Genomic DNA, 23,876 nt, shown 5'->3' with positions numbered 1-23,876 from the left:
ATTGTGACAAATAACAATTACAATTTAAAAAAAAAAACCTTAATATTTAAACAAACTCACTTTACTTACACTTTATTATATAAAATTATAAAAATAAGATCAATCAAACAAGATGATCAAAACGTACAATCAAAAGAAAAAAAGGAAAAAGATCAATACGTAGAAGGAAACATAGGATCAAAAGGATAATAAGTAGTCCCGGAGGTTATTCCTCAAAGGAGAATAATGACCATTAAATGTCACTACTTTTGAAGTTTCAGTTACACGCTTTCATATATCTAAGGTGTAGATACGCCCGGAGAGTGTACAACAACGTCTCTGATCAAAACCAGATCCATTCACCTACCGCACCATACGGTCCCACCCCCCATCCAAAGAGATATTTGGCTTTGGCACCTTTATTTATACGCATTATCATGAACCCCATTAAAACCACTCAAGACGTGACTCATCATTCATTCATCTGTTTGTCTCTTTATTACTATCTCAAATTCTCATCTCTATTCACCCCTTTGCTTCTGAAATAACATGGGTAGCCTTGAAACAGAAAGAACAACAATAGGTTTGGCAGCAAGAGACCCTTCAGGGGTTCTCTCCACATACACATACACTCTGAGGTGATCTCAAATTGTGTCATTTTTTTTTTTAATATTTTTTTTAATGTTTTATACTACTCTCTATTTGGTTCTGACCCTGTGTGACAATAATTGTTTGTAAAACATGCAGAAACACAGGACCCGATGATGTATACATCAAAGTTCACTACTGTGGAATTTGCCATTCTGATCTCCACCAAATTAAAAATGATCTTGGCATGTCAAATTATCCCATGGTCCCCGGGTACACTCATTAACTTGCCTCATATAGATTATGTTTCTCTCTGTTGTGACTAATGATTATTCCAAAAAAAAAAAAAAAAAAACAGGCATGAAGTGGTTGGAGAGGTACTAGAGGTGGGTTCTAATGTTACCAGGTTCACAGTGGGAGAGGTGGTTGGAGCTGGACTTCTCGTTGGGTGTTGCAAAAACTGCAGGGCATGCCAATCAGATATTGAGCAATACTGCAACAAAAAGATCTGGTCTTACAATGATGTTTATACTGATGGAAAACCCACACAGGGTGGATTTGCTGAAACCATGGTCGTTGAGCAGAAGTAATAAAACTCAATTTTCATTATTTCTTTCAAAATTAAAGTTCCCTGCTTTGTCAAATTTTGACGTTTTTTTTTTTTCAATTTGATTATGTATTTTTTGGTGTCAGGTTTGTTGTGAAATTACCAGAGGGTTTGGCACCAGAGCAAGTTGCACCCTTGTTGTGTGCAGGTGTGACTGTGTATAGTCCACTTTCACATTTTGGTCTGAAAGAGAGTGGGTTGAGAGGTGGAATATTGGGGCTTGGAGGAGTTGGACACATGGGGGTGAAGATAGCAAAGGCACTGGGTCACCATGTGACCGTGATAAGCTCTTCTGATAAGAAGAAAAAAGAGGCTCTTGAGCACCTTGGAGCTGACAATTATCTTGTTAGCTCTGATGCCACTGGCATGCAGGAAGCTGCTGATTCACTTGATTATATTATTGACACTGTTCCTGTTGGTCACCCTCTTGAGCCTTATCTTTCGTTGCTCAAAGTTGATGGCAAGTTGATCTTAATGGGTGTGATAAACACCCCTCTGCAATTTGTTAGTCCTATGGTTATGCTAGGTAAGCCATTCTCTCCTTGATCTGGCCATGCATGAGTATTTGCTACCCTTTAGTTCATTCTTTGCAAAGTTGTAAACTTTTTTGCTTTGGGCCTAAGTTTTTTTGTATCTGATGCTTGTTAATTGTGCAGGGAGGAAATCAATCACGGGAAGCTTCGTTGGGAGCATAAAGGAGACAGAGGAGATGCTAGAGTTCTGGAAAGAGAAGGGTCTGAGTTCGATGATCGAAATTGTAAAGATGGATTACATTAACAAAGCCTTTGAAAGATTGGAGAAGAACGATGTGAGATATAGGTTCGTTGTGGATGTCAAAGGCAGCAAACTTGATCAGTGAAAAGTAAACAAACATGACAACAATATCATCAAGAGTCTGCATATGTTAATTAAGTCACTTTTGTTTGTTTATTGAGGAGTGCACTGTTTTTCTCTGCTTTGGTTTCGCACACTTTATTGATCTAATTTGTGATACCATATTCTCAAGGAAATCAAACGATACCAAACTTCCTACTAGAATGCAAATGATTTCGTTGTTTGAAATGTGGGTTTTGTTGTACCATTAAAAAAATAATTTTTGTCGATTTTTAGCAGTAGTGGCTCACCAACTTTTTTTTGAGGAGTGTATGTTGATTCGTCGACTCTCACCTAATGTTTGAAATTTGAGACTTTATGTAGGGCTATTCTCAGCCATCCATGTATGTCAAACATCGTTTTAGTTTCACATTCTTCATTTTCAACCTAGCTAAGGGGTGCTGGCCGCAGGGTCTTCTGCCCCGTCTTATGGTTGGTGAATTTGTAATGTAGCTTGTTTGTTCTCCTTGGGGACCCCGATTAATAAATGTTATGACTTTTTCATGCTTTTACAATAAATTATTATAATTTAATAAATACGAAATTGATTTTGACTTAAAGAGTTAAATTTTATTAATGAATGATTTTTAAATAGAATTTAAATTTAACAAATTATAAATCTACAGATAGAATAAAATAAATATTTAATTAAACTGATTAAATAGAATTAAAATTTGACAAATATAAATTGATTAGGATTTGACATTTGATAGCATTAATTTTCAAATTATATTTAAATAATTTATTTTATGAATACCTAGAGACAAAACATTCACATCAGGCGAATATACCAATGAAGTGTTAAAAATAAATACCGATTGTATGATTTTTTTTTTCAATTAATAGTAAAGTATTAAATCATTAATATATTTTCAAACATAAAATCATAATTATATGATTATATCTATAAATTACTACAAACATCTAAATAATATTAAAAAAATTCAAAGCATAAAAAATCATAACTGATGTCACTAATGAGCTATTGAAATACAATAAAATAACATCACTATTATTTTCCATTGCAACATTCTTCTTCAGTCTTCACAGCTGTTTGCTCAGTTTTGCGCTGCTTTTTTGTCTTTTTTCTATTGGGCGGCTGTGTTGTCCTCTTATTCTACAGTGCATTTGCTCAATTTTGCATTGTTTTTTGTCTTCTTTTTATTAAGCAGCTGTGTTGTTTTCTACAATACACTTGCTTTTTTTTTCATTTAATTATGGGTTTAGTAAGTGCCTTTTTAAAGAATACACATTATATATTTTTAATAATTTTAAATATGTATTCTTAAAATTACATAATTATAATATTAAAGTTATACTTTTTGAAAAATGAAAAAAAAATACAACAAAAACAGCTAAAAGGACATATGTTTGCCATTTTCCCCTTTAATTATTTACCATTTCAATGTGCAGCATTTCAAGCCCATCCATTCAATTGTCTTTTGTTGTGATTCTTCTTTTATTTTTTATTGTAGCCCCACTCGCAATAGCATTCATAAATCATAAGCCAATCTCAATTTCATAACATGTACCGATGGCATAGCTTGAGGATTTCATTTAATTGTAAAATGTTATAATTATTCACAACAATTAAATAATTAGTTATTTTTCACAAATAGATAATTTATTAAACAGAAAAATATTTCTGCAGTTAATGCAGATAAGTTATCTGCATTTACTTCCAAAACGACGTCGTTTTGGAATTGAAAAATTAAAAAATTATAATTATAAAGACTATAATAACCCTGAAATAAATTAAAATTAAAAAAATACCATGATTTTTGTCCCAGAACGATGTCATATTGAATTTACCGTATATAAGTTATATGCAGTAACTGCAGAAAAAACAAACCCTTTATTAAAATTAAATATATTGAGCTATAATAATATTTTTATAAGAAAATTTATGACATTAGGTTACATATAATTTGATGTGATATTTTCCTTTTGACAAACATTGATATCATTAAATATATTTCTTTTTACAACAAAATTTTGATTAATTTAATGATGATCATTAAACAATCATGTAATGTATAAATTTTAATTTTAATATGTCAATGATATAAAATTTCATTACAAGAAATATTTTTATAAATATCAATTCTGATATAAATATCTGTTTTTTATTAGACCTCAAAACTAGATTAAAAAGAGGTGATTCTACGTGTCACTGCAATTTAAAAGATAAAGAAAAGCCCCTTCCATAGATAGAAGTCGATTCAGTCACTGACGTTAACCACTCATTCATTTTTTTTCTACTGCTTACGGATCACGCGATACATTTTATTTCCCGTCCACTGATTTTATTTTATTTTTTTCATTTGCTCTATTCAATATAAAAAATTACCTATTTATCACTTGCAGAGCACAGGACAAAGCTTGTACAATTTTCATTAACGAGTGATGTATAATATAATAATTTGAAGGGAAAGGAATCTTCTCTTTCTCAAACTGTTAAACAGCCTATTTTCTTCTTAATTCTAGTTCTATTTTTTGTCTTATATTAAATTTTCTCTCTCACGCAAACATATTGAATCTTTGAGAACTCAAGTCACTCAAGTCAAAAGATAGTGTGTTAAGGACTTAAAATATGACAGAAGATATTATAAAATGACGCGTTACATCTTAGCATGTATATAAGGAGCATTTGGCATTGCTTTTTAACCCTATCCAGTGGCGGACGCACATCGACGCAAATGTCCGCAAGTGCAAACATGAAATTTTCGATTCTAGTTTTTTTTTTTTTGGTTGTAGGTCATTATTTATATCTTGGTTCAATATTTATATTAAGAGTAAATGCTTTTTTAAATCCCTAATAAAAAACACGATTCCCACTTTAGTTCTTTATAAAAAAAATTAATCTCGAGTTCTATGAGAAACTTAAAGTGGATCAATTTAGTTAAAATCGTGGTTCCTCACAAATTCAAAAAAGATACACATTAGTCCCTCAAAAAAACTAAAATGGATCCACTTTGAATTTCATAGTGACCCGGTGACTAAATTTTTTTTATAATGGACGAAACTAGGGATCGAATTTTTTGTTAGGGACAAAAAATGATAGTTATTCTTATATTAGTTAACAACGTCCAGAGATGATTAAAACAACGTAGTAACGCAAATTGATTAGAGAGAAGATTGATTGCAGGTCTAACATTCTCAAATAAGTTAATTTCTAGAGACGAGATCTGTGATTTTGATTTTGCTTACCTTATATATAGATAGTGCTTACTTTTTTATTCACCACTATAAAATAAAACGATGATGTATGGATGTACTGGAGTATATTCTCATATTTATTTTGGAGGATTGGTAAGATTTAGGGAGAAAAATGATAGGTCAAACTATTGCATGCAGCTTGTTGTGAAAGCAACCAAATTATGAGCGGGTTCAAGCGTTAATTTAAACTTTCTTTACAAAAAAAATAAAATCGAGGGGCGCTGCCCCCGAACCCCTGTCACTAAATATGTGGACATAAAAAAAAAATTCTGGGTCCGCCAGTGACCCTATCCTAATATCGTCGGATCATTAATTAGATACAGCAACAAAACCTGACGTTAACTTTCATTATCACTCCAAAATTTTAAAGCTATATTTCGAACTCAATTTATAATTGGGTTCGCTTTTTCTGCAGTTACTGCAAATAAGTTATCTGTAGTAAGATTCGACGTCGTTTTGGGACGAAAATCATGGTGTTTTTGTAATTTTAAATTATTTTAGTATTATAATAGTCTTTATATTTATAATTTTTTAAGATTTCAATACCAAAATAATGTCGTTTTGAGAATAAATGCAGATAATTTATTTGCATTAACTCTAGAAACATTTTTCCCTTTGTAATTTTACCTACTACATAAATAAATAGCCGATATGAAAAAAGGGTTCATTTTTTCTGCAGTAGGCCCAATACGACGCCGTTTTGGGATGAAAATCATGGTATTTTGTGATTTTAATTTATTTCAGGATTATTATAGTCTTTATAATTATAATTTTTAATATTTTAATCCCAAAACAACGTCATTTTAAGAGTAAATGCAGATAACTTATCTGCATTAATTACATTTCTGATAAAAAGCCAAGAAAATATGGTTAGTTTTAGTTAGTTAACTGCAACTAGGATGAAACAATTTTCTTTTTTAAATGTCTTATTATTATGGAGTGAATTAACTATTAATATTAATAATTTCTTATAAGTATTTTTAGGAGGAATTAACTATTAATATTAATAATTTATTATTTTTATAATAATAAAAAATCAAAGTTTTTAGAGAACGATGACCATGCCTTTCCTTTGAATTTTTTTAATATGATCCCGGATCACGATGAATTTAGTGATCTTTTATCAAAACAATACATTTTCTTTCATTTATATCCCTGTTTTTCTTTTAAATTCTCTCTCAATTCTTTTTTCTCTTATTTTTTAAGAGAGCACAAACTTCTGTTCCACCAAAAACAAGCTCCTTCCCTTGTTATCAACAAAAAAAAAAAAAAACAAGCTCCTTCCCTTCGATAGCAAATAACATTGATAAGTGATGGGTTGACAGTTCCGGCGTTGGGCCACGACACGTGGGCTGCCATCTATAGCTTTAGCTTACAATCTAGTTTCATCACTGTCCTTGACACTTAATAGTACATGTATTCGTTTGATTTGTTTTTTTTTTTCCTCCATCTTTTTAATTCATAACATGCTCAAATCATGCACACAAAAAGCCCCGCCCCTACACTTCTAATGACTACTCAAAGAAGTTAACCATGACTCCATCAATGATGGGGACAAATTTAGAGTCAACGACCCCCTTCATTCGAACAGCAAATAGCTAGCCTCATGAAATAATTTTTTCAATAGAATTGTTCTTGGGGGGAGGAAAGATGCCGCATTGACAAAGAAAATTCATTGTAATGAGTATATTCATTTGAACAAATATTCTATTTAATAACTGTAAAAAATACACTGGCTACCCTCATTTACTACAGTCCAACTTCGATTGGTGGTGGTAGAAGGCCTAAAATGAAGCATTGCAGGACCATTGCATTCTTCAAACAAATAATCATTCATTAAAGCCTTCTCACGTTGTAGTCTCTGAAGACCCTATAATCTCAAGGACACTGACAGGTCAAAAGTTTTAGCTGGAATGATCATATTTGTCGACTGAAGTACATGTTCATAAAGTATCTAGAAGGATTGAACCCACTCAAAATAACTGCAAAACAGGAATTCGATTCAGATGCGAGATTAACACATCGTGAAAAACAGAAATTGCAGACGCGTTCAATACTTACAAATGGGAGAAAGGACAATTACGACACCAATTGGGTACAGGAAAAAGGTGGTCCTCTCCAAAAAGGGCAGAACTACAGCCAGAAATGTCAAACAATTAGTTCAACTTTACTCATCACAATCCACACCAATCAAAACCAAAGCCATCAATTTCAGAGTTTTACATACTTGGGAAACCAGTTTACCACAAACATTTTAACACCCACTTATTCACTATGTTGAAGATCACATGCGACAGACCAATGTATGAATTTCTCCTCCACATCATAAGAAAGGGATTTTAGAGTAAAAACACAGGAAAGACTACTGGCTGCAAATATGCAAGAAAGCACAATAACCCACGCTTCTACAGGATAATTGGCAACAGTTAAAACGGATTCACTGCAAATGAACAGATTTTTGAAGATCTAAGTAGAGGAACCCAGCCTTTATAGCCATAAGACACTGTTTTCCAGACAGCAGACACACCCAAGGAAACTACACTAACGAGATATTATAAGATCCAGATATTAAGAAAAGATCTAGATGAAAACCCTTCTATAATAATCAATAACATATGCACAAGAAAAAAGGAGAGGGAGAGAGAGACAGAGAGAGAGTCTTACCATCATAACCTAAGAAATTTAGATAATGATAGTACGAAGCGCCCACCATGAATAGTAGATTTGACAGCAACACTGGAATGAAACCATGAGCCACCAATAGAGGAGATAGAAAATAATGGATCACTGCCAAAGGACCAAACATCAGTACCACCGTAATGCAAGATATTGTAGCTGCCAGCATCATAACAGAATTCATACTAACCGAGGAGTCAGAAATTACCATATAGCAAAACAAACATTGGGAAGAAAGAGTTGCAGTGCACATCAAATGCATACATCCTTCCATGCAAAACCAAAAAACAAAACAATAATAATAATAATCAGCTATTAGAAAATAATCAATAAAATTCTAACACAAAGATGAACAATTAAACTCCATCTCTATCAGTTAAAAAAAAGGGCAAACCCCGGTACACAAGGCTTCCCAACTTTGCAAGGGTAGTATTGAGGGTCAATTGTACGCAGCGTTGCCTATATATTTTTTTCAAAGAGGTACACTCCATGTCTATCAATGGAATAAAAAATTTAAAGTATTTTCAAATTAATATTTCACCAAGTATTAGGACATGCTCTGGAAATTAAAGATGCAAACAACTAAATTCAGTTATCATAGCAAGTAAAGGATGCAACAACATTATTGAACTTACCATTCAACACGCTGTTCAACCACATAACTGTTTGGAGCCTCTTCTCGAAGATAAGCATTAGTCAGGAACCTGCAGATAACATGGGACCAATATATACCCCATTGTTTGTATCAAGATGAAGTTATTTGAAAGAAAATGATGAAATATTTACAATGGGAAGTAGCCTTACCAGCAAAAAGTTGCCAGAAATACACCAGTCAATAAAAAGTGGAAAAGCAACACAGAGAAGACAACAAGAAGAGAATGTGCAGTACTATGGTCATACCTGAAAATGAATGAGAAAATACAGCAATAAAAAAAGTAAGTAGAGTCCCAGAGGGGCACTTACTGTTACTGAACTCAATATAGCAGCAAATAATAAAAAATCTAAAGAAAATGTAAATAATGAACCATTCGATCACACTAAAACCTTAGTTCACGATTTAATAAAAATTATGCATTCCAAAGTACAAAGCACAGCCTGTTACTATACAAAGGAAAGTTTTGAAAATAATGATCCTTTGGCTAAGAACCTGTTTGTTTAAGCTTTTAAAAGAAGTGTTTTGATGGTATAGCTTTTTTCAGAAGCTACTACTCGTAGCTTTTGAGAAGAGCACTAAAACAGCTTTTTCTGATTTTCTTTCTTTTTTTTACTATTTTGAAAAAGTTATCTAATTATAAAGTTTTTAAAATGTGTTTGTTAATTTACAAAGTCCTTTTTCCTGAAATACATAGACTTACATTAGTGATTAGTTACATACTAATTTTGTTTCAAAAAATTGATTTTTAGCAAGTCATCTAAATATGAGGAGCCACCACCATTAATGCAAGAGAAACTTACGCAGCACAGTAAGCCAAAGTTGCAACGGCCAAAAGAAGGCTGCAGATCACAACAAACGCAGGGTCGTCACGTGCCCATTGATTCTTGGTTTCTAATATCAAATAAGAAGAAGAAGAAAATCAATTAAACAATTTTTTGAAACTACTGAATAAAAATTCCTCATTTGATGAAACAAAGGCATTAGCTATATAATGAAACCTACAGTTTCTTTTTTCCTGAACATTTTTGCATGATTATGTATCACTAAATTAAGTTGATGTGCAAGCCTATTAAGACAAAGTTCTTCAGGGCTCATTTTCAAAAGCATCTCACTATGAAAAGATTTAACTGCCACTTTAAAGGCACCTTTTCTTGAAAGAAAGGTGAACTGTAAAATTATTACATTTTATCCCATCAATGGTTGTGTCTGTCAATCATTGATAGGAAATATAAACTTATGAAATTCATAAAATGCATTCATAAAATTTAACAGAGATATGAGTAAAGGGAATGGAATAGCTTGATAAGACCATATCAGTTGATGAACAATAACCTCTTCCATTTGAACAGAAACATTGCCAGCCAAATAAGAGAAATCAGTTAAAAACGATAAAAGGAATTTCAGCATAAGATCAATAATTGATATCTTTGGTATCATTTATCACTAAATGCAATCCCAACCAGTTATACATGTAAATACGTTGATCAAGAATTTAGAAAAGATAAAATCTATTTATTGTCCCTAGAACATCTGTCACATGGATGTAACTAGCCTAATGTACTATAACTTATTGCAGATCAAGGCTGGCTAAGTAACAAAGCCTTGTAAAATAGAAGCTCAATCACTGTTCAAATATTTATACCAATATATCAACACAATGAAGATATTAATGAGAAGTGGACTTACGTTTGTGATATTTAGTATGCTGATAGCTGCGTCCATTGTACAGATCCATATCAAGTGCACCAAAAAGCAATCAGAGAAACAGACAATTCAAATTTTCAAACACATACACAACCAAAGGGGTGAGTAGAAACTCAAACAAGAACCGTAAGGCGTGTGCAGTGATGCAATTTCACCAAACAAGGAGGGCTCATATTGTTGTGCATCAGACCATGATGACAATATGTGATTTTCTTTGTTAAAAGGGGAAGGACAGGAGATAATTGTTATATACTTACACAACTTTTGGTGACGTACATAGATGAAGCATTTGCCAAAAAGTATATTCAATATCCATTTGTTGCCACTACAATAAACAATAAAATTACAGAGAGAGAAAAAACAAGTAAATGAAGCAATCATTTGAACTAAAAATACAGTGAATAAATGGTAAAAAAACATTTGCCAACTGTGATGCCAGCGTTCTCGTGTACTCATGACAGCAGTAGTATCAGAGCTAGATTAGAATCCTCCATTTGAAGTGGAAAAAAATAAAAAATAATAATAACTAAATGAATTATGTCAGAGATTTTGGCTTGTAAAATTGAAAAAAATTAGCAATAATTTTACTTATTAGATAGAGAGCAGCACATCATCCACCAATAAAATATTTTCAAGAGGGGGAATTGCTTCTGCAAAAACTTGCTTCATTGGACGCTCATGAGTCATAACTTTTCTAATCAGAACATTACGATCCAATCTATTTAATTTCCAACCGAAACGCCAAGAAGATTATGAGCTCCAACATTCAGGAATCGAGCCTAATCTAACAATTTGACTTACATGCTAGCGGTTCTGGGGTTCACAGGGCCTTAATCCTAATTTTTGAGAAGGGGGGGAGGGGTTAATCCAAACAATTTGACTTACTCTTCTAATCAGATTATATGTAAGTAATATTTTTTTTCTAGCCAATAATTATTGGAGTATTGCACCATAGTTCAATGGCATTTATAATCTCAGAATGGAAGGTACAAAATAAAATCGCGAATTAAATCATGGACGCCAGAAGGAAGTTAATCTGAAACGTAGAAATAAAATTTGCATATTGAATGAAGAAGATGGAAAAATGAAGAGATCGGAACCTTGATGATTCTGCGGAGGTAGGGAAGCAACATGGGATTAGGTCGAGAGGAAGAGGAGGAGGAGGAGGAGGATGAAGACGAAGAAGAAGAGCGTCCTTTGGAAGATGTTGGTAACATCGTTGCTCACTCCTTCTCTTCTCGATTCCTTTAGCTCTGGAAACGATCCACGATTCTATTCTCTTTCCTTTTTGCTCTGATGTGATCACTGCGATCTCTCTCTCTCTCTCTCTCTCCGGTAGCTACCAGACTCAGATGCAAGATGGCCAGGGACTAAAATGTAAAAACGATATGTACAAAAAAGAAAAATGTAAAAACGACAACACCAAGCTGGGCCGACCACAAAAATCGGAACTGGACTCAAATCACCTTATGACCCACTCTAATTTACTCGGAAAGTTTTCAACTAAAAAAATAAAATAATAACTGGGAAACTAAATGTAAAAGAAGAAACTAATAAATAATAAATTTTAATTGACAAAATATATAAATAAATAAGATTTAATTCCTACGATTAGTGTATCTTTCATAAAATATAATGATTTGATTCTGATTAAACCTTATATATTAAATCTCTAAAGAAAATAAAATAAACGAGTACATACCTCTGTATAGAGAGAGAGAGGATGGAGAAAAAGAATTGTTCTAATTTAATCAAATTTTGACTAACTATAAAATTGCAATGCAATTAATGAAAAAATATAAAATAATAAGATTCGTCTAATGATGTAGCTCGAACTTTGTCCTATTCATTATACTTAAATTTGAGATTCCTAATTAAAGAAAATAAGCTTTTCTCCACATATATTAATGAAAAATTAATGCTTGTAGGTAAGAAAATTTTAAATTATTAACGCTGTAATAGATTTTTCCGAAGACAAAAAATAACAAAATTAAATGACATATATATGACTTGGATCATTTCATGTGAAAAATAATCATGTGATATTATTTGAATATAATATTATTTATTAATAATAAAATACGAGAGAGAAAAGTATATAATTTTTAAATAAATAATTATAAACAAGAAAAAAGAATAGAATCGGACATTTAATTTTGTTACAAATAATATGACCTTTTTTCACGAAAAGAACCAAATCGTACAGATTAACTTATTTTATATTAAAAAATTTAATTATAAATTTTGGGGAATGATATTGTAACAACCAAGTAGTGTTACTATCAATTTTATTACCACTCAATTTCACCGTTAGATCGATTACGTTGATCCAACGGTTATATTTATTTTCATCTTTGTATGGTTATAATTCCTCATATTTAATATTTTATATTTATTTCTACCTTTATATGGTTATGATTCCCCACAAATATAACACAAAGATGAAAATAAATATAACCGTTGGATCATTATAATCGATCTAACGGTGAAATTGATTGATAGTAACACTAATTAGTTATTATAATATTTTACCCCATAAATTTTTATAAAAACTTCTAAAAAAAATTGTTATAGGCATTTGGATCTTGTGATTTGGAAAGAAACCGACCCGGTGGCGTGCAATTCGAAGGGTCTCAGAACTCAGCCTTGGGTTCGAAATTGGGGCTTTTGGTCTGTGGTGGAAAATTAGGGTTTTGGTAAATCTCAAAAATGTCGACGGGCAAACCCAAAGACGGCGAATTTCAGGTGGTTGTAGCGCCGGGAAAGTCGAAGCCGCCCCTGCCGCCTAAAGCAGCATCGAATGCGATAGTGGAATATACCCCGGTCGCTTTCAAGGAGGAAGAGGAGGACTTGGAAATCAAGCTCCGACGTATTATCGATAATGTTCCTGTCCGGGTCAGCAACACGTCTGGTAGTTCTGCCGGTTCAGGCTCCGGCGATTTCCACCAGGTAAAAATGCTCTTCTCTTTGTTCAAATTGAAATGAAAATAAAAGAACCTTTTCTTGTTCTTGAGTTAGCTCCTAGAAAAGTGCAGGTTTGTTAAATGGGAGTGCATATTACTGTTAGTTAGTTGTTATCAAGAAGAAAAATTATCATTATCACTCATCAGGGTGACAATCATTTACTGTTGTAGGTGCTAGTAGGTTTTGTACTAAAATTTCACTTTAAGGACCTGTTAAATATATACTATAATTACTAAAGGACATTAGTGGGAGTCGTGCTTTTTAGTCGTAGTTATAGTTGTTTCCATGTTTATCATGTTCCATTTTGGATTCATACAAAATAACAAAAGCACTATGAAGTGATGCTGCAATTGAATCTATTGTTTGGCTCTTGGATCACTGTGGTGATGATAAGGGGAATGCATTGGTCAAAACAGATAATTTTGGAGAGAGGTTCAGAAAGACACTGTATTTAGTGGAAGTTCTATGAACTGAAGGTGCATGCGAGGAGGCTTGTTGGTTAATATGAGCAGGGTTTGAGATGGGAAGAGTTCAAAGTGTTTAGAATAAATACTTTGTCGCTCCTGTCGTTCTATCTGACTCGATTCCGGATTAATCAGCAAGTGTTTAAAATAAATTTGGCCTCATGACTGAGAATCTTAAAGAAAATAGTACTTTTAACCTATGAAGCACCGACACTTCAAAAATCCTGACGTGTCGTGTCCGACACTTCCTGACACTCCGACACTTCCCGACACTCTAATACTTGTTGCAAAGACTCAAAAAAGGTTCAAATGTTACGTTGCGTTGCATTTTGAGTTCCAACTATTAGATTTGTTAGATTTCGATTACGATTTTATTGAGTTTAATATAAACGTTTGAGATATATTATGTTTCTTTGCAAAATTGATGGGTATTATAAGTTTAGCTTTATTTTTTTGTTAAATTATTGAATACTAAATATAATATACACTACATAAATTAAAAATATTATATAATATCAAAGGAAAAAATGTGTATCATTTTAAAGGATGTAAAGTTGTGTCATTTTAAATGAGAGAAAGAGATAGATAAAGAAGGGGATAGAGTGGACAAAAAAATATAAAGGTATAGGTCTCACCCTTGTGAGAGTGAAATGACACAAGTTGTGTCATTTAGAAGGACAAACACTTTTCCCAATATCAAAACGGGTCCTAACATATCGAAATTTAACATGTTTTATAATTAACGTGTCTTGTCTTGTCGGATCTCATGTCCCGTGTCGGTGTCGGTGCAACATAGCTTTTAACTATATACTGCTCTGCTATTTGGAGATTAAACTTAGAAAACTACAGTTTATAAAATGCAATATAAAGGTTCATAGATGATGATGCATTGATGCGTTCTTGATTTCCCAACCTTAACTGATAATTCAATTCTGAGGGTAACTGTCTAATGCATAAACTAGTCAGAACTTTGGATGATTAAAGGGACTAACCTTGCTCATTTTGTTTGGCTTTAAACACAGCCTTGTCATTGAATGCTATTAGGGTTAAGGCATCCTTTCTTTCACTTGAGGACCCCCTTTCCTGAATTATATGCTTAGGACATCTATTCATGGAATCTCATTATTATTTGGGATTTTGGATGATATTCAATAACCTAGACATGCAAATTGAAGTGCTTCCCCACCCACTTAGTGTTTACCTAACACATGATATCTGTGTTTTTCACATATTTTTCTTATGTCTCAATAGTTGGAAAGGTGATGGATTTATTGTTCTGACTGGGTGGTTTTCTTCTTGTATTCTTGAAATTCTGTTTCCAACAGTACCGGCAGATGAGACGTAAGGAGCAAGACCGTCTTGCAAGGATGGAAGTTGACTACCAGAGAAGAAAAGAGCTGGCTGAATTTAGTTCGAGAAGGGAGGAGAGATTAAAAGCTGCAGAGGAACGAACGGCAAAGAAGCGAGCAAAACGTCAAAAGAAAAAGGAAAGGAAAAAGGAGAAAAAGATCAAATTGAGTGCTGGTGAAGGAGAACAGCAGCAAGAGAAAGAAGATTCTTCAGGTGATGGAGACTCTGATAACGATGAGGAGGCAGCACCTTGAAACAAGCTTGGTTGTACCCGAACTTTTTAAATTTGGTTCAAGCTAGATAGCAATATTTGGCTTAGATAAAACACAGTCATGACTCCTGGTGTATCCTATATGTGAGTTGTGAGGCACTGTGTTTGAAGGGAATGCTTATTGTTTCAAGCAAAATATACGAAGTTTGTTTAGAGAACACATATTACAAACTTTTTATTTAAAAGAATCCAGCTTGACACTCAATGGTAAGGAGGGAGTTTGTTCGCTTAATAAGAGGTTTGGAGTTTGAGTCTTCAAAATAAAAAGTGAATATAATAAAATAATCGATAAATCAGTGAATATAATAAAATAAAAAAATAAAATGTCTGCTGGTGCATGGGAGCTGAGCAAGTTGAGGTGAGAGCATGTGTTCGATCTTCTCCAGTACCACTTTTGGAAGAGGTTTAAAGCCTTAATCTTGGACCCGTTCTGAATCGGACTAATCGCGAAGCGATAAAACGATTAGAATATTTCAAAAAAAATGTCATGCCAATGAAGATAATAAATGCGTGTTAGGTAATCAAATGGTGAATTGACAAGTTAATTTTTTAAGGGATAGGATATTCTGACAACCAAATAATGTTACTACCACATCTTAGCCGTTGATTTCCGTCAATCAACAGTTATCATTTATTGCAAATTAATAATTAATTAATGAGTTTGATTTGAAAAATGATAACCGTTGATTGACGGTAATCAACAGTTAAGATGTGGTAGTAACATTGGTAGTAACATTATTTGGTTGTCACAATATCCTATTCCATTTTTTAATCATAAATTATTATAAAATTTAAAATAAATTGAAATATATCATATAAAAAATTTATGATGCTTAATATAATAATTTTAAACTAAAAACTGGAAATTTACAAAACTCAATTATAAGTCTCCCATTATTTTATTTTTATTATAAATCATGGTTGGTGACTGTGACAATGATATAGTCATCGTATCCAATTCAACACATGATACAAATCGGTAGCTTTCAAAATCTGTGATACAAACAACTATGAATCTATGATTACTATGCGTAGCACTCTCTCCAGAACTGTGTTTTGTTCTTTAACTTTTTTTGAAAAATAAAAATAAAAATTCACGCAAGTAGTATAGTTGTTACCTTTCACTTTATTATTCTGTTTGGATACAACATATGATAAATGGGCTGGAGGAGCCCAGCCCAGCCCATTAATAGAATAGGCAGGTGAGAATGGAGGTCGTTTTTCCCTTTCCTGCTGTAAGCAGAGGCAGAGTACATGATCAAAAACGGAAGAAGAAAGAGTTGATGTAACCGTAACTGAACTGTTTCTAATATCTGGTTTGTTACTCGACTCGTGACGCTGCACCAACCGCAAAACTTCCCTAATCGCCATGGGAGAATCTAAACGGATTTCCGTTCATCACGCTCTCGGCGCTGGCTTAGGTTCTCTCTTTCTCTCTCTCTCTCATGCAATGTCTGATTTCGTTCAATCTGCCATGGATCGTTTGCTACTGTTACTGATAGTTAGCAAATGACCTTGTTTTGAATTTGATGCTTTAACCTGACATACGATAGATTTCTTCCTATAAGAGAAAATCGGAGTTGATTGTTTTTGATTTGTTCTGATTTGTTGTAGTTGCCGATGTGCTGCTTTGGAAGAACTGGCGTGGAGGAGTTGCGGTGCTGGTTTCTGCTACCACATTTTGGTACCTTTTCGAGCGAGCCGGTTACAATTTCTTGTCGTTCGTGGCCAATGTGGTATTGCTTCTTGTCGTGATTCTCTTTTTATGGGCCAAAGCCGCTAACCTTCTCAATAGGTATTTCACTTCCTGGTAATCAGTTTCCAACCATATCATCTCGGAGAGATTCTTATTGTGAATTTTCTGATATTTAAACTCATCTCTAAAACTTTTTTTTTTTTTTTGAGAAAAAATAAAATAAAATGCATATAGATTCTCTGTTAACTGTTTTAAAAATTTATGAACACGAAATAACTATGAAGATGCTAAGTCATGTAAAAATGCAAGAGAGATGTTTTTATAGTGGTCATTATACATTGTTCACTTAAAATTAATTTTTGTTTTATGACACAGACCTCTTCCTCCTCTCCCTGATCTGGAGATCTCTGAGGAAACTATTGCCAGGGTTGCTGATTTACTGCAAATTTGGATAAATCGAGCTTTGTCCATTGCACACGACATTGCAATTAAGAGGAATTTGCTGCTTTGCCTCCAGGTAATGGCTATATTTTCTTCTGATCTTTGTGTTTTGCTGAGTTCGATGAATTTGAGCACCTCGGCTGTAAAATTCTATGTTGGCACTTATTTATGTGAACTTGGTGTATCAGGTTTCTGGTGCGTTGTGGGTAATATCTTATATTGGTAGTCTGTTCAACTTCCTAACTTTGATCTATATCGGTAAGTTCTATGCTCTACTAGTAAAATTCTCTCAGCATAAATTTGCTTTTACACATACCCATTATCTTTTGTGAAATTCTTTCAGCATTAATTTTCTTTTAATATTTCAATAATTTTCTTGATAGGTGTTCTTCTTAGCCTGTCTCTTCCTCTGTTGTATGACAAGTACCAGGACCAAATTGATAACAAGCTGCATTTGATACATGGGATTGTTCAGACACAGTATAAAAAGATTTTAAGCAAGATTCCAAACAAAGAAAAGAAGGTGCAGTAGGTAAGCAATAAGAGCATTCTATTCCTTTATCTGTGTGTTTGATGCAGATAGTTTCTCAAAAGCAAACCTTACCTACTTATATTCGTAAGCAATTTGTGTATTAAGATAATGTTTGGCACGCAGGCATAACAGAATGGAACATTTGGTTCTGTTCTGTTCTTCTTTTATTACTTTTTAACCCCATGTCCTGTTATGTTCTGATTTTAACATGCACCAAGCATAGAGTAGAGCTCATATATTATGTTTCATCCTGTTCTTACACCGTTTATCAAATGCTACATGTTTTGTAAGTATGCAGTGGGCCCATTTTAGGGCCCAACCCATCTACACACAATGGGACAAAATCCCCTGTCACACCACATTCCCTTGATTATCCCACACACATGTATCCTCCACATTTAGGATCACATTGGCTTGCACCATGGGTAGGCCTTACCTGACTAACGTTTTTGGCACATATCTTTTGTGTCGGATGAATCATCTCCACCACTATTTATACCCCTCTCACCACAAAGGACTCTTCACACTCTCACTCGCTCCATAGTTGTTACTTTGCTTCAGCTCCCATTCCCACTCCAAAACCGGGCCCTTGCACAAAACCTCCCCCCTTTCTCAGCTTTTGCCTGAGAAACCACTCCTCAGATCTTCTAGTGGAGCTCAGGTTCCTCATATATGTGCCTCTCAATCTCTGTATTGCGCAATACTTCCCCCTTGGTGTGTAATTGATGCGATGTCCATAACTGTAGTATCAATGTAATCTTATTTTAGTTCTGCTTGCAGAGAGAGGCATCATACTTGGTTGTTTCAGTACTGTCTTAAGAATACTTTTTCATGTGGCATCTCTCTGTTTAAGACAGAGAGATGTTGTTCTCCCACACTTCTGTTTACATCTGCTAGTGACGTGTTGTTCTCTTGTCTTAGGTTTTGATAATTTTCCATGAAAATTAAAAGGTCGTCAAATAAGGCATCTATCGTGACATGAAATAGCTAGTTATTAGCGATCATTGAAAGGTATAATAAAAGAGTTGCAGTCTTGCAGAAAGGGTATGTTTTATGGGATATGAATGGTTGCACACAAATGTCTAATTAGGTATTTTCTGGTAGTTATATCATATTTGTGCAAATTCCAGTTACCTTTAATAATACCAAATACAATGAATGTTTTATGTGGAGGCATTTTTTGTATTATTTTTTCAACTAATAATTTGATTTGAGTTTTATAAGCAATATAAATTGTATCTTCGTTCTTTAAAAATCTTTTAAATGGTTCGGTGAAAATTTTTTGGTTAATTTCTTCCATTGGCAATTCAGGGTGCAAATGGATAAGTGAAGTCTAGTTAGGAGCGTACAAATGGGTGCTTAACATATGAATTACTTGAGGTTTTCTTGTTGCTGAGATGCTGTCGCTGTTTTAATTGATGGTTACATGGTATGGTAATTCTTCAGAAGCAGGATTGACCAGTGGCTTCGACGTAGGTGATTATTCTGTTCTGATTTTCTATGTACCTCTTGGAAGATGCTTTATATGAATTTTTAGAATGGGTATGTTACCCTTGCTAAGCTTCACTTTGGACTACATTACCAGAGGAGGGGAAAAAAAGAACACAAAGGACATGGAGAACTTGCATATCGGTTTGTTTCTTTAGTTTGGTAAGATGGCATGGTTTTGGCCACAATGATTTTGGTTGGGTTGGATATATCATGTATTGCTGAGTGTTTAATTACCACTACGTGTACTATGATAATCTTTTAATTCTTCTTAAGTAGGAATTCGGCTCTGGAAATAATTATGGTAACACAATGTCATCCCACTGCCTCGGCATTGATCCCAACCTGAGGTTACGGTATACTTGCTGCTAATATGATTGCTGATTTATGTTTTGTTTGTTGACAACATTTGAGTCGGATACGCTACCAAAACAGCAAGTGTGTGGCTTTCCTTTTTTATCCTTGTTTTGGATAGAAGGTTTCCACTTTTAACATGGGGATATGTCAATGGCCACAAAAACTAGTTCATTTCTATAACCTGGGAATACATTATTCAATCACCTCGATCGGGTTCGCTGAAGGCTAAAATCAAACAAGGATAAAAGCCTTCTAATAGCACTAGCATTATACCAATGTAGGTCATTCATAAGTTTTCTAAAAGTATTGCATTTGTTCCGTAATGGGATTTTGGGACCTGGTCAGCTGGTTATGTCGATTTACTAGATAATCGCCAAAATTTCTGAAAGTTTATAAAAACAGAATCAAATCTCCTACCATCAAGGATTAAAGGGATGATTTTTTATTTTATTTTTTCTATAGAACTAAAAAAAGCAATCATCTTTTAAAAGCACTAGGTAAATGTACCTTTTACTGCGTACATGTATATACTAGTGCCACCTCTAATTTGGAAGTGCTTCTGCAGGTATATTTTCTAAGAACACGAGGAAACATTTATGTAGTACTGATATCGACACGAAACACGATATTTTGACATGTTAATTCTACAGAATGTTAGATTTTGACACGTTAGGACACGTTTTGATATTAAATAATGGGGAAAGATATTGTAACAATTAAGTTGTATTACTATAATGTTACTACCAATCAATCTCACCGTTAGATCGATTATATTGATTCAACGGTTATATTTATTTTCATCTTTGTATGGTCATGATTCTCCATATGTAAAGTAAAAGCATTAAATATGAAAAATCATAACCATACAAAGGTGAAAATAAATATAAAATATTAAATTTGAGAAATCATGATATAACCGTTGGATCAATATAATCGATCTAACGGTGAGATTGATCGGTAGTAACATGGTAGTAACACAACTTGGTTGTTACAATATCTCTCCCCTTAAATAATATTTTTAATTTATGTTGCATATATTATATTTAATATTCAATAATTTAACAAAAAAATAAAATTAAACTTATAATACCCATTAATTTTACAAAGAAACATAAGATATCACAAATATTTATACTAAATTCAATCAAATGATAATAGTAATTCAACAAATTTAATAGTAAAAACTAAAAATGCAACGAATTCAACGAATTTTTTCAAATATTGACTAAATTCCTGCACACAAATCTGCACGAGCCATAATACTGTACAAGTTTTTGATGCATAATTAAACGTGATTAAAAGTCTCCTTACTGGTAAAACTTGTTTCTTAGATAAAAATTCCACATCGTACTGTCAAACAGACAGACAAGCTAGCCAGTATTTTGAAAAAGAAACACAGCCTTAGATTGCATGACAGGTCTAATATACAATCATTACAAAGTTGCATTTTGAAATTTCTCCTATTGACACTAACTGTAAACAAGCGATGAAAGTTACAAGTGACTAACGTTGGAACCCGAACACGTTCAAGCTGTCGAGTGTAGACAGTGCCATATACTCCTGCCATTGCAATCTGCCCATGGATCTTGAATTGTTGAGGTGTTATCATGCTTATTAGCGATATTGCACAGGTTCTTTTAAACTTGGAAATACATGATGTCATTAAAATGATGTATCAAGGCTGAACACAATTCATTAAGAAAACAACCACTATTTACCAAAAAAATAAGAAAAAGATAACAACCACTAGAAACGAGGGTACATTTTTTCTGTGTGATTTCATCATACTAGTCTTGAGCACAACTTATGCAAACTTGGGAAATGGAATAGCTTCTGAAGGTAATGTAACCGATCGCAACAACTCCAGTGAGAAAACAAGCCCGAGGAAATGAGAGAGAATTGTGTTAGCTGAAGCCTGCGAAACAGAGAAGGATAACACAAATGTTCAATAGCATTACTCACTTCTTGATGAATGGCACCTAGCAGTCAGACATGCTATTGCTGATGACCATATGTTGTATCCAACACAATCAAAATGTTATGTACATTGGTTTGTCAAAAAATGTCACCTTGTTTTTCATTTCATTTCCATGTTTCAAGATTTTGAGAAAGAAATGCTGGAAACAAGATTTTATTGATTTCACCATTTCCTTTATAAAATATTCAAAACAAGAAACAAAATAAAAATAAAAATAAGGTAGTACTTTGTGATTATTGGTGAAAATATAACAACTGAAAATGAAAACAGTAAACAAATCAAACACCTTCATAACCTTTCCTATTTTCAAGAGTACCCTCTAATATATTTCTGATACTAGAGAGGCATTGTTAACATTATGAGAGTTCTATTATTTTTTCTCTCAGTCCTATCAAGTTAAGCTCTATCAATGCATACTTCACCCTCCATACGATTATAATCAAGACATGTCCCCCATTTCTTATTTATTTCTTAAAACAGCGAAGAAAGACAATGGAGATGGCAGAGAATCACAGAAATAGAATTGTTATTCGGGATGGCAAAAGGATGGCCATTCAGGGGAACTACAAGAATATGAAAAACCCAAAACTTCCAACAAGTTGAGAACTGAGGCCAAGTTTTACCGGAGGATGAAAAGTCTTTGAATAACATTATTAACAATGCAGGTCAAAGTTTGCAGGACACAGGGAAGAGGAGAAACTAATGAGAGGAACGTTAATAAAAACAAGAAATTATTCCAAAATTACAAGATCTGCCTTTTGTATGAACCCTACCAGAGAATAAACAAAAATTTCATCTATAGAAAGGAAACTTGATATGAAAGCTAAACCTATACGTTTTACCTGCACCAAGAATACATCCAATGCGAGAACAGGGCTGTAACCAGGAGAAATCCCCTGATAATAAGGGTTGGCCGAGGTAGTGAGAGCCTTTGCAACTAACAATCCAACCGTGGCTTGCATCCCAAGAATCGCAGCACCCATCCCCAAAAGGTTCACTACTATACCATTTTTCAAGCTTTTCACTACATCAGCACGAGGGGGTGCCTGAAAGCATGAGTAAAAGGTGAAGCTACCTCGTTAAAACTAACTAAACAGATAAGATAAGATAACATATATCAGTCAATCAACTTTTTTTAGATTTAGATGTCACAGACAGACACCAATATCACATTAAAAATGATGAAGACGGTTACACCAATTAACATCATTTAGCTCCCTAAGCAAATAATTCATCTAAGAAAACGCACCTTGGTAGGGTCGTTTGCAGTTCTTCGAAGCTTATCAGAGAGGCGAATATAACCAAAGGACCAAAACACAGAAATGAAAGCAGCGGCTATTCCACCTGCAGTAGCATAAAACGTAGCCGGCGATGTGACTTTTCCGGTGATAACAACCGAAAACGACAGTATGACGGCTGCCACCACCGTGCACACTAGCTGACCCCAAAACCCTAAGCTACCCAAACGCTTGAAATACCTCGCAGTCTTCTCCAATCTCTTCGCCACCTGCACGACAACAACGACAAAACAGCTATCGTCACACCACATTGCCAATCGCATCAACTCAAATTACAGTTTCGAACCCTAGAAATGGAATTCAAATTGGCAATCGTATAAACCGGAACCACCCAGCGCTGAAGATGCTTCAGCAACTCAGAAAACCCTTATTCATTGGTAGGTTAAAGATGAGAGAGAGTACCTGATCGAGTTTTGCTTTTTCTGATTCGTCGTTGGAGGGAGTGAAAGCCGGAGACACTTGAGAAGAAGCACTTACGGTTAAGGGAAGCTTCCAAGGTCGATGAGCAATGTAGGAACCGAAAGGGAAAGAAGAACGAGTCAATTTGAGTGGGAGTGAGGGCAAGGAATTCGGCCGGAGAAGTGGTCGAGGTTGACGAGAGGCGACGATGACGGAAGCTGACAACGGAACCGCCGGAGTCGCCACCGTGTAGCTGCCGGCGCGTGTTGCCGGCGAAAGTAGCGTTTGCATTTCTATTGTTACTGTAAAGAAAGACAAGAGTAGCTGTTCCCCTTCT

At 34.0% G+C, this 23,876-nt stretch overlaps 5 protein-coding genes across 5 annotated transcripts; 3 read left to right on the top strand and 2 right to left on the bottom strand.

The window, feature by feature from the left end:
- Nucleotides 1-424: 424 nt before the first annotated feature.
- On the top strand, nt 425-2,547 carry LOC133311833 (probable cinnamyl alcohol dehydrogenase). Its single transcript, XM_061512941.1, has 5 exons — nt 425-617; nt 727-840; nt 926-1,153; nt 1,261-1,700; nt 1,831-2,547. The coding sequence occupies exons 1-5, from the start codon at nt 529-531 to the stop codon at nt 2,031-2,033; spliced, it is 1,074 nt and encodes a 357-aa protein (XP_061368925.1). The 5' UTR covers nt 425-528; the 3' UTR covers nt 2,034-2,547.
- A 4,307-nt stretch (nt 2,548-6,854) lies between these two features.
- Nucleotides 6,855-11,658, bottom strand: LOC133311798 (uncharacterized). The gene is made up of 10 exons (XM_061512903.1): nt 11,402-11,658; nt 10,559-10,626; nt 10,284-10,309; nt 9,398-9,488; nt 8,747-8,842; nt 8,578-8,646; nt 8,151-8,209; nt 7,931-8,053; nt 7,328-7,399; nt 6,855-7,248 (listed from the first exon to the last, which is right to left on the bottom strand). Exons 1-10 carry the CDS (start codon nt 11,516-11,518, stop codon nt 7,184-7,186), a joined length of 786 nt encoding a protein of 261 aa, XP_061368887.1. The 5' UTR covers nt 11,519-11,658; the 3' UTR covers nt 6,855-7,183.
- Nucleotides 11,659-12,894: 1,236 nt separating this feature from the next.
- LOC133311800 (uncharacterized) lies at nt 12,895-15,559 on the top strand. The gene is made up of 2 exons (XM_061512905.1): nt 12,895-13,250; nt 15,055-15,559. The coding sequence occupies exons 1-2, from the start codon at nt 13,011-13,013 to the stop codon at nt 15,331-15,333; spliced, it is 519 nt and encodes a 172-aa protein (XP_061368889.1). The 5' UTR covers nt 12,895-13,010; the 3' UTR covers nt 15,334-15,559.
- A 1,127-nt stretch (nt 15,560-16,686) lies between these two features.
- Nucleotides 16,687-19,856, top strand: LOC133311813 (reticulon-like protein B11). Its single transcript, XM_061512921.1, has 6 exons — nt 16,687-16,771; nt 16,965-17,145; nt 17,422-17,563; nt 17,676-17,745; nt 17,871-18,019; nt 19,331-19,856. Exons 1-5 carry the CDS (start codon nt 16,720-16,722, stop codon nt 18,017-18,019), a joined length of 594 nt encoding a protein of 197 aa, XP_061368905.1. The 5' UTR covers nt 16,687-16,719; the 3' UTR covers nt 19,331-19,856.
- Nucleotides 19,857-21,186: 1,330 nt separating this feature from the next.
- LOC133311799 (protein TIC 21, chloroplastic) lies at nt 21,187-23,876 on the bottom strand. The gene is made up of 4 exons (XM_061512904.1): nt 23,543-23,876; nt 23,092-23,349; nt 22,685-22,888; nt 21,187-21,779 (listed from the first exon to the last, which is right to left on the bottom strand). The coding sequence occupies exons 1-4, from the start codon at nt 23,828-23,830 to the stop codon at nt 21,669-21,671; spliced, it is 861 nt and encodes a 286-aa protein (XP_061368888.1). The 5' UTR covers nt 23,831-23,876; the 3' UTR covers nt 21,187-21,668.

Source organism: Gastrolobium bilobum, unplaced genomic scaffold (genome assembly GCF_033153095.1).
Source record: "Gastrolobium bilobum isolate Gb01-03AN ecotype WA unplaced genomic scaffold, APGP_CSIRO_Gbil_v1 utg14709, whole genome shotgun sequence".
Lineage (NCBI taxonomy): Eukaryota > Viridiplantae > Streptophyta > Magnoliopsida > Fabales > Fabaceae > Gastrolobium > Gastrolobium bilobum.
The sequence above is the reverse complement of the archived record's forward strand: the minus strand, read 5'-3'. Positions and strand labels throughout refer to the sequence as shown.

Excerpts from the sequence above, each read along its gene's own strand:
- LOC133311833 (XM_061512941.1), top strand. The coding sequence starts at position 529 with ATGGGTAGCCTTGAAACAGAAAGAACAACAATAGGTTTGGCAGCAAGA. Across the intron at positions 618-726 it reads ACATACACATACACTCTGAG|AAACACAGGACCCGATGATG; the intron begins GTGATCTCAAAT and ends TAAAACATGCAG. Across the intron at positions 1,701-1,830 it reads TAGTCCTATGGTTATGCTAG|GGAGGAAATCAATCACGGGA; the intron begins GTAAGCCATTCT and ends TTAATTGTGCAG.
- LOC133311798 (XM_061512903.1), bottom strand. The coding sequence starts at position 11,518 with ATGTTACCAACATCTTCCAAAGGACGCTCTTCTTCTTCGTCTTCATCC. Across the intron at positions 8,054-8,150 it reads AATGTTTGTTTTGCTATATG|TGATCCATTATTTTCTATCT; the intron begins GTAATTTCTGAC and ends GTCCTTTGGCAG. Across the intron at positions 7,249-7,327 it reads AATTGTCCTTTCTCCCATTT|TTATTTTGAGTGGGTTCAAT; the intron begins GTAAGTATTGAA and ends CCTGTTTTGCAG.
- LOC133311800 (XM_061512905.1), top strand. The coding sequence starts at position 13,011 with ATGTCGACGGGCAAACCCAAAGACGGCGAATTTCAGGTGGTTGTAGCG. Across the intron at positions 13,251-15,054 it reads GCTCCGGCGATTTCCACCAG|TACCGGCAGATGAGACGTAA; the intron begins GTAAAAATGCTC and ends TGTTTCCAACAG.
- LOC133311813 (XM_061512921.1), top strand. The coding sequence starts at position 16,720 with ATGGGAGAATCTAAACGGATTTCCGTTCATCACGCTCTCGGCGCTGGC. Across the intron at positions 17,146-17,421 it reads GCCGCTAACCTTCTCAATAG|ACCTCTTCCTCCTCTCCCTG; the intron begins GTATTTCACTTC and ends TTTATGACACAG. Across the intron at positions 17,746-17,870 it reads CCTAACTTTGATCTATATCG|GTGTTCTTCTTAGCCTGTCT; the intron begins GTAAGTTCTATG and ends TTTTCTTGATAG.
- LOC133311799 (XM_061512904.1), bottom strand. The coding sequence starts at position 23,830 with ATGCAAACGCTACTTTCGCCGGCAACACGCGCCGGCAGCTACACGGTG. Across the intron at positions 22,889-23,091 it reads CTGCAAACGACCCTACCAAG|GCACCCCCTCGTGCTGATGT; the intron begins GTGCGTTTTCTT and ends TCATGCTTTCAG. Across the intron at positions 21,780-22,684 it reads TGGATGTATTCTTGGTGCAG|GCTTCAGCTAACACAATTCT; the intron begins GTAAAACGTATA and ends TCTGTTTCGCAG.